This window comes from Cheilinus undulatus, linkage group 3, assembly GCF_018320785.1.
Source record: "Cheilinus undulatus linkage group 3, ASM1832078v1, whole genome shotgun sequence".
NCBI lineage: Eukaryota > Metazoa > Chordata > Actinopteri > Labriformes > Labridae > Cheilinus > Cheilinus undulatus.
This window is the reverse complement of record NC_054867.1, coordinates 45113479-45127381: the sequence shown is the minus strand read 5'-3', so window position 1 is coordinate 45127381 and position 13903 is coordinate 45113479. Positions and strand designations below refer to the sequence as shown.

Here is a 13903-nt window from a genome sequence, read left to right as displayed (position 1 = left end):
AATACTTAGTATTAGCTTATTTTGATCACACATGGCCCACACTATTTTTTTGTGCCAGCAGCTCAAAAACTGCGTGTTGGTGTTGCCAGCACGAAGCTTTAATTTTCCCACCTCAGCTGTTTAATTTTCACAGCTACAGAAACTGAACGTGTCAGCAGATACACTGATATACTATTACCTAATAAAGTTGATATACTGATCGTGTAAGCAATCACCTTCCAGGAGATATTAAGAAACATGATCATAAATTTGGAGGTTTAGTCTCTGGCAACCTGATGAATATGATTCATATTCACTCCTCTTAGTTCTGTTTTGTTCTCGACTAACTCGAGGGGGAGCAGCTGCCTCTTTAAGCTGCTAAATGCTACTCTGTCCACCAGATAGTCTTTAATGAGGTTTGCCTGCAGTTCGGGGCTGAATTGGATGTATAGAGTGTGTTTTAAAGCTATTAAGCCTTCATTTCTTAGGATAATTAATTGCAAAATATATACGAGTTCTCTCCTTACGACTCCATATATCTGTTGTTTGCCATCTTTTTTGCTTCCATGATCGCTGTAACTGACAGGATTATTTATCCTTGTAAGGTTGCATAAAAATCATAATATTTAATGCACAAGATTTTACTGGAAAAAGTCATAAAAAAGCTGGTTTGAGATCAGGCTTTTATTTATAAAGGCAAATCAATGAAACACAACCAAATATGTAAAAACCTAAAACAATGCATACAACAGAAACATGTATTCAAATCAAACAGGCTCTTTAAATCTGCGCGATGAACAGTTTGTCAACATGAGGGGACATTTTTGATCTTTACACCAACAGAAGGGGAATCTGACTAAAAAAAATGGCCTTTATACTGAGAAAAATGACATTAAATCTGAAATCTATAGGTGTGAATTGAAATAAATACTAATGTTCTGGTAGGAAAAAAAGTAAATGGATGACATAATGGAGGTCTTGTGGTTCAGGGTTGAAGAAATCGGACATTTGATATTTCAAAAGGTCAGAAATCCCAGTGTTAAACCGAGTGTCCTCACTAGACAGCGTCTGTTCATGGCAACAAAGAAAGGAGTATCTCGGCTTGCTCTTATCTGTCTGGTCGCATCATGCCCGGCCTGACTGGCATCATCATGGGTCGGGGGTGACGCATCATGTGTGGTGGTCCTGGCATCATCTGCATGGGTCCTCCCATCGGCGGCCTCATGCCTCCTGCAAGTGTCAGTGAGGAGATACACGACGTTATGACAACAGGCTGACATGCAGAGTCACAACAGTGCAATTTAAACTGCAGCGTTAATGCAGGATAACCTTGTGAGGTTCATACTGTTTGAAATGATAAAAAACATGAGGCTGTGTTCGTTTGTGTTTATTTCATTGATATGGTCTCAATTCCTGAAGTCCTTTCTTATTGTAAGTATAGCTGACAAAACAACTAATTACAAAAACATAAAAACATCCATTACATTTACACTCAATATTTTCATAAATGTAGCATGATTTCCACGGAAAAAATACAGTCGTTTATTTAAACTGAAAGCTGCCACAAGCAAGAGTGGAGATTAAGTACAGAAAAGTAGCACCACTAGAGACAAACAGCAGCAATATAGACAGATAAGATGCCTTTTTCTGATGGATTCATAGCCTTTACACTCTAAAGAATTCAGAGGCATGTCGACACCTCCTCACAAACATGCAGGAAGGTGTAGGATGTATTTTGATTGCCAATGTTTAAGGTCATTTCATCATTTCTGAGAAATGCACATTTGTCTACTGCAGACAGGGAGCAAAAGAGCAAGATGGCCATGGCATCTCGCTCCTATATTGTTAGTAACTACGTGGGGGTGGACGATACTGTATATCGAGTATGCTCGACGTATCGTGGCTTTTGCCATGTGAAATGCATAAAATGACTATTACACAACCATTGAGTATAAATTATGTGGAAGTTTTAAGCTGTCAACATGCATTCCTCTCAATGGTTTCGCTTCTCCCACTGTCTCCAAAACGCCTCTCTCTTTCATCACCCATCCAGAAAGCTCTCCTCTGCACATACGTGGTTTTGTATCAGTAGAGGAGGGAGAAATATAAGAGAGCTGAGAAAATAAACAAACCACCAAGGAAAGTCAGGGTTGTTAGGAGACAACAGCACTACTGTCTAAGGTAATTTTTGGTTGCCTGGCATCAAAACAGGTATCTAAATGTTTGTATTTCAACTATTATTGTAGCAAAATCCTAGATTCTTGAAATTTTACTACAGCATTTCAGGAAAATTTGCATAACTTTATATACAACACAGTAGAAAAAACATCAGAACAAGTTTCTTGGTAATTGCAGCTTGCAGGCTCTAGCATTTATAAAAGCAAACATAATGAAGGGCGTTTACATCCTTCTTTTCTAATAAGCAACTGTCACTGATGACAGACTGCTAATGCAGAGTGTGAATCTATTGCCAAGAGGTGACGGCAGCAGTATTTTGTCCTGTTACACGTCTGTCCTCTTACAGCCACACCACTTCCACACTATTTAGGTGCGCTGTTCAGTAAGCTGACCGGCCGCTCTCACTGTCAGACATGTTTGGGCTTGTGCTGCTGTCATTGGTTTGTGTCATGCTAGGGGAGGTAAGTGCATCATATTTATCTGCCTTGTTCAAGGTGAAAAATAAACTTTGGACTCACCAGCAAAACTGGAAAGTTGATTAAAATATGCAATATCTATTCATATTCATGTCTACAACCCTAAACAAAGCTGTTTTTGGTCATGTATCTATCTATTTAGTACATTTCATTGAGATGGTCATGTATTACATCCTTTTGGATCAAAATTTTTTTCTATATTTTCACATAGAAATTTTAATAGAAGTCTCCGTTGAGGTATTACAATGTTGAAAAGGTATTTACCAGGTGTTCACTGGTACCATGGTTGGGTACTAGACCATTTTCTGGGTGATTTGTTGGCTTTGGATGTTCACATAATGCAATTTCACATTGCATTGAATCAGATGTGAAAACATCCGCCGGAGCATCCTTATTAGATGTCACTTAATGTGCATGACTAATTACTAGGGATGAACAATAATTATACATTATAGGCTGATATTGCAATTATATGATTTAATTGTATTATTCTGATAATAAAATGTTGACAGATAACAAAGGTGCTCTTTTACTAGATGAGACTGCACATTCTGAAACAGTAGGTGGCTTAAGCCCCAGGGAAGCAGAAGCCTCTACAGCTCTGAGACCAAAGCGCGGGCCTTACTAATCTTTACTAGTGTGGGACTTTTTCAGTATTTCAGAGGAGGATAACACAACTGTGTTTGCAAAACATTCCTCGCAAAGATCTGAAGGGAGGAAAAACTCGAGTTTTAATGCAACAGATCTTTTAAGTCGCTACTGCTAGCATTGGCCGCTAGCATTAGGATGACAATGACGCAGAGTACCGCTTCAGCAGGCATTTGAAAACTGCAGAAAGTTTGTCAAGAGAGCCAGAAGGGGAGCTATTAATTACAAAATCTGTCTCAGTCTCCAAATCTGCAGCTAAGTTTTTGGACGTGGTCCTGCCTGCTCTGTTTGATGTCAGGTACATCAGTCTAACCATGGACAACAACAGTTTTCCTGATTTACGAACCACTTAACATTTTTTTCACCTCCCTTTGTAAATATATCAGTGCATATATTTAATTTTAAGAAAAACATCAGCTCTCCCCCAAATCTCCCAAAAATAACTCCCCTGACCCCGAAATCTCTCATACCAGAGTAAGTGGGTCCTTAGCTTATGATGCACTTTGTCTGGTACAGGAATGTTCGAAAACAAAAAGAATAAGCAGTTGTAAAGTCATAATTATTATCTATTTTAGAAGAACACACAAGTGATGTCAGTTCCTGATGGGTTATAAATATTTCTGCTAACTACATAACGACCCCTGTTAGCCCCAATGTGGATTAATACATAAAAAAAGCTTTTTCAAATCAACAAATGAAAAAAATCAGCCATCAGGAAATTATCAGTTATCGGTATCTGTTAAAAAAATATGTGGCATGCATCTCTACTATTTACCCCAGTTACCAACAGCCTGAATCTTAAAGACATATAATATACAATGATAAAGGACAGATTTTCAAAAACTGGGCGTCTTCCCAAGTTGGACACTTATTTTTATGTTAATATGACACGTTTTTATTTTTCTGGTCTAAAGTAAAGATGTATTGTTAAAATAAACCTGGGGGAGTAACAGCCTCTTTTATCTGCACACATCAGGTGGAGAGGATTATTTTGTTAACCTCTGTATTTGTGACTACAGAAAAAGAGAACAAAAGGGCATCAAAAACTCCATGACAACAGACGAAAACCTCTGTAGAAACCAGAGTCAGGTCTGCACTTGTTACCGCAGCTAATAGACTGAATTGCTCAAAATTATGCAGCAGAGTTCAGATCTGTTTCATCCCTTGAGAGAAAAACTCTTTTTGATCAAAGCAGCATAAAACACAAACTTGAAACAAACCCACAGACAGTTTCAGACATTTAAAGTTCTGTACCAATTACAAGTAAAAATATTTATGATGAAGTCAGCAAAAGCTGTCTGATGTGAGGTGATGAAGGTATCTTTCTTTAAAAGCCTCCTCTGAAATACCTTAAACTGTCAAGACACTAAGCTCCTCTCAAGATGATGTAACATAAATTAGGAATGAATAAAGCTTGATAAAATATAAACTTTTCATACCAGGTCCACCAGGCATCATTCCATGAGGAGGAGGCCCCATCATGGGCATCATAGGAGGACCTCCCATCGGGGGTGTAGGTAGCATACCTGGTCGAGGAGGACCACCTGTATCAAAACAGCACATCAGCAGAGAAGTATTTATATGTTGGTCAGATCAGTGGTTTTTAAGTCTTTAGTGCATGTGCCACACCGGAAATCAAACCAAATCTGAAGGCACACTGTATTTATATTCATGCAAAACAGCCTCTTTAACACCTGCAGTAGCATATTTGTGTAGTTGTAATAATAACACATGGTCGACACCAAGACTTGCCCTCAAAGAGCACCAGTGTCCGTTAGTACATCATCTGGGATCCACTAGATTAGATTATACATTATTAAATGATTTTAAAACGTCTTTTTAAATCTAGTTTAATTTTAATTAATTTAACAGTATCTAAATGAAGCTGGAGAAAACTTTCATTCTGTGTCTAATCTTACATCTCCTGTAGATGAAGTGGTTTGTCTTGAACCTATCAGAGATAGGACATTTCATTCTGCTTCCTTTGAACAAACTAATGAGTCCTTTAATGTGACATATCACAGAGAAAAATGCAAACTAAGACTCTGTGTCTTGGATATCACAGCCAGAATACAAACACAGCAACATCAGAACTAACTTCAAAAAAACAGTGACTATTCAAGCTTTATGTCCAATATGCTTTAAGTCAAACTGAAGAATCAGCTGTCAGCCACTGAGTCTGTTCATAACAAGTTACACATTTTTCACTGTACGTTAAAATGATTCAGTATTTGTTTTCTTGTTTGATATGTTTTATTTTGAAATGGAAAACACACTAAAATGTAGGGATTCAAGATATTGGATTTTTGAAAGTATTTGATATGCTGATATTTACAAATTACTTTTTGCTGATACCAATACTCAAATAAAGTTCAGACCTAAACTTCAGTCCTTAAAACACAAATACAAGTTTGAGGATGAACAAATTAACAACTTTCATTCCTTAAGACACACTTTAAAGATGCTGACATAGGTTTGTCAGTCCAGCCTAAAACTCCCCTACGTTGTTCCTATGATGGTTGTAAATGTCAGCAAGGCTGCCCATGAGGGGGGATAGACAGGAGAGTTTTATGGGGTCCTGCCTAACTTGGAGCCCATGGAAGTCAGCAAAATCATGGTCTATCATAAAGTTAATCTGTGATAACCATATTTTATTTCTAACCTGAATAATAATCTGTGGTACAATATATCCTTTTCAAAATATAAACTTATGGTGGTAAAAATGGGGAGGATCTGTTAAGAAGTAGCAAAAATTAGTTAGAAGTGGCAAAAATGAGAAAAAAATGGTTGGCTACAGTAGCAAAAACAGTGATGAAAAGGGGTTAAAAAGTGGCATGATTAAATAATCAGAGCCCAATAATAGCTTGGCACACTTCCAGCTCCAAAATAAAGTAACCGTTAGCCAGGATGCTGTTACTATTGCTACTGATCTAACACACATTCATTGATATAATAAATAAATCATAACAAGGGAGGGCCCTTTCACTAGGTTTTTCAGGGGCCCAGCCAATTCTGTGGGCAGGCCTGAGTATCAGCAGAGATGTTTGTCTACCAATACAGATAATTCCCTTTATACAATAATATCTGCCAATACTGATATCATGGCTCTAACATTGTACATTCCTACTAACAATGTGCCAGTGCATATTCTTACTTACAGTGTATAATGCAAAAAAACGTATGATGACTTTCCATCTAACACATAAACCCATCCTAGCCTGGCCTTCCTGCAACACCACTGTCTCCTCAAGCCTAGATGTTATCTGAACACTAGCACTAGAGATGCACTGATGTGTACATTTCAGCAAATACTGACTGTTGCCATTTTTCCATTACTTCTCTTGGTGCAACACTTCCACTACACCAACATTTTCTAGTGTCTGACTGTGAAAAAAGATCAGTTTATCCAACAGGTGACTTCTTCTCCCCAGCTAAAATCTCTCATTTGAATCAAAAGTTAAATATACCAGACCCATGCATTAAATTCATTTAACACAGAAGGTAAAAAGTGCAAATGACATGCCATACGACTTGCCAACGCATCAGTGCATCCCTAAATACCACAGTAGCATTTATGATCAGCTACAGATTGCAGGACTGCATCCGATTATTTTTGCACATTGAAATGACATCAGGAAGCTCTCATAATACTCTAAAAGAGGAGAGAGAAGTATGAGCCATTTGACTAGCAAGGATTCAGATGCTAGAATAACATGAGTATTGCCTTAAGGTAGAAGAATTTGGCGACTTTATCCAAATGGGGCACACATAGAATTGGGAGTGATGTCTTTCCTGAAAACAATGAGTACTGGCACCAAGGAGGCTGGTTTAAAATGTTTAATGTGAGAAAAGGACTGGAGGGCATGAAGGGGTCTATGACTGGGAACATTTTTGCAAATGTTGCCTTGTTTGATATTTTTCATTCGTCCATGTTTTTTAATGTTTAACATTTTTTTTGCCATTTAAAGCACACTGGACTGGCTCTGATTGAAATGCGCTATTTCTATAAAGCTATCTAGTCTCGCCCATGTCCAGCAGACTGTGACTCTGTGTGAGAATTTAATTTGGTTGTAATCCTGCAGCAGTGTAAAGCTTTATGAATAATAAATATACACTTTACAGGGGCCCTGAATATGGATGTGTCAGCAAAATGCTGACCGTGTACTCCTATTGAGTAAGAATCTCCCTCTCATGAACCTGTGTCTATGTTATGGTCATTTAATCACATTACTGTGGAGCTGAAAGACAATGGACTCACCTGGGGGAGGACCACCAGGGAACGGAGTGGGAGGAATCTTTCCCTGTTGAAAGGCAGCCGCTGTTTGGAGAAAAAGACAAAACATCAACATGGAAGCAAGCGCACAAATATTTCATGTTCAGCGCATAAACTTCTATTTAATTTTTTAGCATTTGTTAAGAATTAACTGGCACTGCTTCGTATTCTGTGTCAAACACAAGCAACAACACGAGGTGCACCAAATTGTATTTGCCAACATAGCTGCTAATTTAAAAAGGTGAACTATGTTTTAGTGTTGAACGAAAATACAGGTAGACAGGAAAATCAGGATACAATATTGTTGATATTCTAAGAATATCAAAATAGCAAAAAATAAGTGCTATGGTGTTGGATGTTTGCAGCCCTGTGGTAATTATAAATGCAGAACACGCTGTCCTAAATCCATAAAAGTAGACTTTTTCTTCCACTCTGATCGTATGCATGTAATAGCATGGGCATTTTGTGCTTCAACAGCGTTATACTGGACAGTAACCTCTATACCGTACAAATGAAGTGCCTTGCAAGATTCTTGCAAAGACAAAACCTCAACATGGTGAAAATTTGTTCCGTAATTGTTCATCAGCAACTAAATTTTCCTGCCTTGTGTTTTTCCCCTGCAGAATTCAACCAAAGCAGCAGATTTTGAGGAACAAGAAGTATTATTTTGCATTTTAACATGCCTGAAGGATGCATAGTCTGCCATCCTTTTGTAAGTTGTCCATGACATGGATAAAAATTGAGCCTGTAATTTAAAACATTCCTCCTCAATGGACAGAGCTACTTTAGCACCACATTAGCTTTGCATCTTTTAAGGGGATTAGTGATCTGTAATCTCAGAGGGGGCTCGAGTAAGCTGGTGTACATAGTGCACTGTGTAAGCAAAGGGTTCATATATCCCACACACGTGAATAAGCATGCCATGTGTGGGTTATTTTAACAGGCTTTACTCCAACACTAAGTCTGGCTCTAACCAGAGTATTAGACATGGAAAAGAAAAATCAGCCTTTGAAAGTCTTTGAGCGGAGTGCTGAACAACCAGCTTAATCTTTACGAGTGATACTTGACTGTTACTAAAGTTCACATTTGTTTCAACATATTTTAATCCTCTGCTTTTTTAACATCCAAAAGACTTAAACAGAAGTACATTTGTGCAGCTGCTGGGTTTGTCCATTTTCTCTCAGCCACATTTTTTTAATCTATTTTTCATTTGTGCTTTTGCATACAAGGCCACCTTTTGTAAATTAACCTTTCTTTTCATTTTTTTTGTTTGGTGCGTTTCTTTATTTTCAATTGCCTCTGTGTTTGATGCTTATTGACTGTGTTATTCATGCTGCAAATCAAGGTACATCTGGCTGGGTATGAAAAGGATTTATTAGTGGTGATTTGAAAATCCACAACAAAAACTTAAAATTAACCTACCAATAAAAACACAGCTGGCACCCCTAAAATAGTTAACCTGCTACAAAGTGAGACAGTGACATGCTTACTTGTTTTATCAATCAGGCTCTGAGCCTGCTCCTCCATCCATTTCTGGTAGTAATCCTTCACATTTTCTTTGTGTTTTCTGCCACTACAGTGAGTTTTCCTCACTGATGGCTGAAACAGAAAAAACAACAAGTTGTATGTTTGACATAAGCAGAAAAAGTGACATTGGATTTGATGTGATTTGGAGCAAAAAGAAACCCAACTTACCGAATCATGTGTTAGATAGGTGTCACAGTAATCACAATAAAACCTTGTGGGAGAAAAATAAAAAGTTTAAACTTTGATATGGTTCTAGTAAAATCAAGAGAAATTTTTTTATCTGTAAAAGAACAAGGAGAGAAATCCTAGGCACCTAACATTCGATAACTCTTGTTTTCCTTTACCAAAAAATTCCAAGCAAACTCTTTCACATTGATCAAACAGCACAATGTTTCAGTACCATCATGTTCTTGGTTTAATCGCGCAATTTATACAGTAGTGAGGAATTTACTTGCAATTTTTACAGCCTCATTCTTTTCTTCAGTCCCTGCCCTATGAAATAAATCTGTTTTTAAGTCTTTTCTGCTTTTCAAGTCCATTAACAACTGCTTGTTAATGCAATTATCTGATTAGCCAATCACATGGCAACAGTCAGTGCATATAGGCAAGCCGACATAGTCAAGACGATCTGCTGGATTTCAAACTGAGCATCATAACAGGGAAAAAGTTGATTTAAGCTACTCTTAACGTGACACTGTTGGTGATCTTGGCAGGCTTACATATGGTTAATTCTGATCCTGCCATTTGAATGTCACCGCATAAATCAAGCCTGAGCGTCAGGAGACATTTTTACAGTCTTTAATTCCCTGATTTTGGTGAGTCAATATGATCTGTAGCCTCAGTTCCTTGTCTTATCTGATAGGACGGTGGTCTTCTGCTTCGCAAGCCCATCTGCTTCAAGTTTTGATGTTTTGTCATTCAGGGTATTTCTTTTGCATATCTTAGTTTTAACAAGTGGGTATTTGATTTATTTTTGCCTTTCTATACTAGATCCAGTCTAGTCATCCTCCCCTGACTTCTGCCATTAACAATTCATTTTGGCACACAGAACTGCCGCTCTGTGGATATTTTCTCTTTATCTCACCATCATCTCTAAACCTTATGTTTGTGTGTGAAAACCCCAGTACACCATTAGGTTGTGAAAGACTCAGAGCAGTCTATCTTGCACCAACAACCATGGCATGTTTAAAGTCACTTAAATCCCCTTTCTAACCCATTCTAATTCAGCACATCATCTTGATTGTGTCTAAATGCTTAAATGCATTGCTGTTGAACCTAATCATGTGGTGTATGGATTATTAAAATTAGCCTATTTGCTAAACCAAATAATCTGGGGTGTTATTTACACAGTTACTTGTTTTATAATGGAATATACTCATGAAATTTGCGAACCATTTTAAATACAATTCACTGGTGCAAAATAAAACAAGTCATACTTAATGTTTGATCATTTGGAGTCCTGTAGGAATTGTAGCATGAGAATTTTGAAAAGATAAACGCTAGAACTTGATCTTTCTTTCAGCAGAAATTTAAACCTAAACAATGCAGGATAGTGTATTTCACAAAGGATCCATTTAATACAGAGCTAACTTTGCATTGTCTTTGTTAATCTAAATGAAAAAAAATCCAGGAAATAGATGGCACTGTGCTCAATACTTTTGTCCACTTATTTTAATGTTGGTGTGTTGTTCCCAGCAGTAGCTCTGGAAATCAATTCCTCTTTAAGATCCCAGTATAGTCGTTCACCTTGGGAGCACATCGACGTTACTGCATGTTAGAAATTTAATCTAAGCACCGTCTTACATTACTGGATACTAGCAGCACAGGTACGTACAAGCAATAAGGGGCATATACAATATAATACAATCAGACGTTAACGTTTTTCCACCATATCTTTCAAAGAAACAACCTCAACTCGAACAAGATTCAAAATGATCAACATCAGAAAACCGAGCAAGAAAAGTTTATCAATAAAGAGTGGCTACGGTTACTCCACGGATGAATCCAGGAGATAGACGCAGCCCAAACAATGCTCGATATGCTGATAGTGAAATAAACTGATATTCTTTATCGTTTTAAGGAAAGTTTACCGTCATTTAAAGTGGATACGATTATTAACAATGTCGCGTGATCAAATGCAAGCATAAATAAATATATAGAGCGTAAAACACAGATATTCTCAACTTACTTGGGCATGATCCCTTACTACCAGCAACGACCGCGATTCCGGTGTTTCCAACAAAGTCTTCCGACCAGATATAGGACCTCCACCTTGGTAGTTCCGCTTGAAAAATGTTTAAATAAAAGGTTCCGCTATGTTTGGCCGCATTTATTTTTGAATAAATAAGACATAATTCTTTGCATCGAATATGTGTCTATTTGAAAGCTTAGTAAATTGAGATATTGTGGGTTTTTTTGTCGAAGGCAAATCAATTTCTGAATTTTATAGCGATACAATAGGGATAGGGATACAATATTATCAGCATGATATCGGCATCGGCAGATATTAGCGTAAATTGATAAATATTTGTTTAATAAAAATTTCTGCCCCTACTTACATCCAATATGTGGGCCTAGATACCAGAAGTTTAAACTGTAAATCAGCCCTTTATGTCAGCAAAATGAACAACTGGTGGTTGCCCAGGGGGCAACACTAGGGGTGGATTGATTGTTAGCCTGACCAATTATTGAGACCGATATTTGACATTTAGCCTATTATCTGTATTGTCATTTTATTTTACCTGTAGTTGATACAATAGATGTTAAATTTAATTGAATTAACCAAAATGTGGGCTAATCTTTTAGATATATTTTGGGGCTTTTTTATGCCTTTATTTGAGAGAGGATAACAGTAGATAGAGTCAGAAATAGGGATGAAAGAGTGGGGGTGGGACATGCAGGAATGAAGCCACAGGCCAGACTTGAACTATAGGGCCGCCTGTGTGTATGGGGCATGACCACGAGGCGATCTGTGAACCAAAAGTGGGCTACTTTTGCGCCACTGAAAGGTGTGTATTGCCCTCTAGCTTCATTTTCACTTTCCAAGGTCTCCCCAGATGTTCTGCAAACAACACAATTTGATGGCACATAAATACTAGCCAATTATCTGGCACAGTGGGCGTATGGCATCACTCCCTGTTTTCCTGCTGCTACTGTGTTGCTCTGTGCCGTTTTTCAATAGAGCTGGGGCTAAATTATTTATTTTACCTCAATTTTTGATCATGCAATATATACATACTGGTCCCAAATATCAGTTATTGGTCTCATGAGCTAACGATCCGTATCGGCTCTGAAAAAGCAATATTGTTGACCCCTAGCCCACACTCAAGAAAGCCACTGTGAGCCCTGAATATTTTAAATAGTAAAGTCCCAAACATAAATCAATGAGACCCTCTGTTCTCCACACCTCTCTCAGCTCCACTTGACTCAGTCTCTCTTTTGCACCAAAGACACTTGGGGATTTTTTACAGTAAATTGAAGTGTGTGTGTGTGTATATATGTATATATATATATATATATATATATATATATATATATATATATATATATATATATATAATTGATCCCACATAGGCCTAGTCTAATTAGGAACACTGTATTTGACCTTTAAGGGGTGATAATCACAAAATTATTGAAGAAAACATTTGTTTTAAACAAAAAAAATTAAAGCTAAATACACCTTTCACCTTAGGTTACACAACCGTAAAATATATCTCTTTATTACAATTTGGTTTAAGGCCTATTTTTGCTGTCCAAAAATATTTTCAGCTAAATGTAAGCCTTCTCAAAGCAACAATTAAACGAGGGCATGAAACGGTTATGCATCAGGCTGTTTTATTGTTGTATTATTATTGATATATAACCCAGCAGCATTTAGAAGGCCAAGTCAACACTTATACTTCTTCAGCCATAGTCATGAATATTATCTCAATGGGTACCCAAAGAAATCAGTATACTTAAAATAAATGTAAAGGTGTTAAATATATAATTCCTGCCCAGAATGATGAGAGTTAAAGCAGAAGGTAGCATGGAATAGAGATATTCAAGACCCTTAAATTAAAGCACTCGAGACAATGTTTTTTACTTTGTACCTTGCCTGTACTATACAAAAGTGGATCGAAGTCATAGCAAGTTCAAAGACAACAAAATTACATTTCACTGAATGCTCACAATCCAACCTGACTATGGCCTCTAGAATTAGAAAGAATTGGGGCTATGGGATCAGACAAAATGTTTTTACCTTACAAGAACCTATAGAGTTATACATAATTTATGCTCTTCATTATTTATGCATGCCTACAGGTACACACAGCCATAACAAAAAAGATGCTGCAACATCCACTTTCTTTGGGTAAAGGCTTATTTTCAACTAAATAAGGGGAACTAAAATAATATCCAGAAAATATTTGACATGAACTTGATAGTTGTGCAGTTATGAGTGCTTATTTTAGTTTGGTCTAAAAAAGAGACAGAGTTGTAGATTTAAGATGTTGTTAATTAAATATTTACATTATGATAGACAGATATAGATATACATTATGTTTAAAAGAAACATCAAAGCTAGTGTATTGAGAAAGTACAATGAAACAAGGTACGTTTTGTTTTGTGTCATGGTCACATGACCTTTATATTAGGATATGGTGTAACACCAATTCTGACATATGAATTGACATCAGGACCTGAGTATCTGTTTTGCCCTGCAGCTTTTTTATCTTATTTATTTATTTATTTTTGCTATGTAGGTGTATGCTTACATAGCATACAGATAGTATGCAGATAATATTAGTTTATTCTTCTTTCTGCTTCTTTTCATTCGAAGTTA

At 37.1% G+C, this 13903-nt stretch overlaps 1 protein-coding gene across 1 annotated transcript; it reads right to left on the bottom strand.

The window, feature by feature from the left end:
- Positions 1-645: 645 nt before the first annotated feature.
- snrpc (small nuclear ribonucleoprotein polypeptide C) lies at positions 646-11357 on the bottom strand. The gene is made up of 6 exons (XM_041777880.1): positions 11270-11357; positions 9250-9292; positions 9045-9153; positions 7540-7599; positions 4721-4825; positions 646-1209 (listed from the first exon to the last, which is right to left on the bottom strand). Exons 1-6 carry the CDS (start codon positions 11275-11277, stop codon positions 1088-1090), a joined length of 447 nt encoding a protein of 148 aa, XP_041633814.1. The 5' UTR covers positions 11278-11357; the 3' UTR covers positions 646-1087.
- Positions 11358-13903: the final 2546 nt, after the last annotated feature.

What these genes read in the sequence shown, in the direction of transcription:
- snrpc (XM_041777880.1), bottom strand. An exon ending in CCCTGGTGGTCCTCCCCCAG is followed by an intron (nt 4,826 to 7,539) that starts GTGAGTCCATTG and finishes GTTTTGATACAG; the next exon opens with GTGGTCCTCCTCGACCAGGT. An exon ending in AATGATGCCTGGTGGACCTG is followed by an intron (nt 1,210 to 4,720) that starts GTATGAAAAGTT and finishes TGACACTTGCAG; the next exon opens with GAGGCATGAGGCCGCCGATG.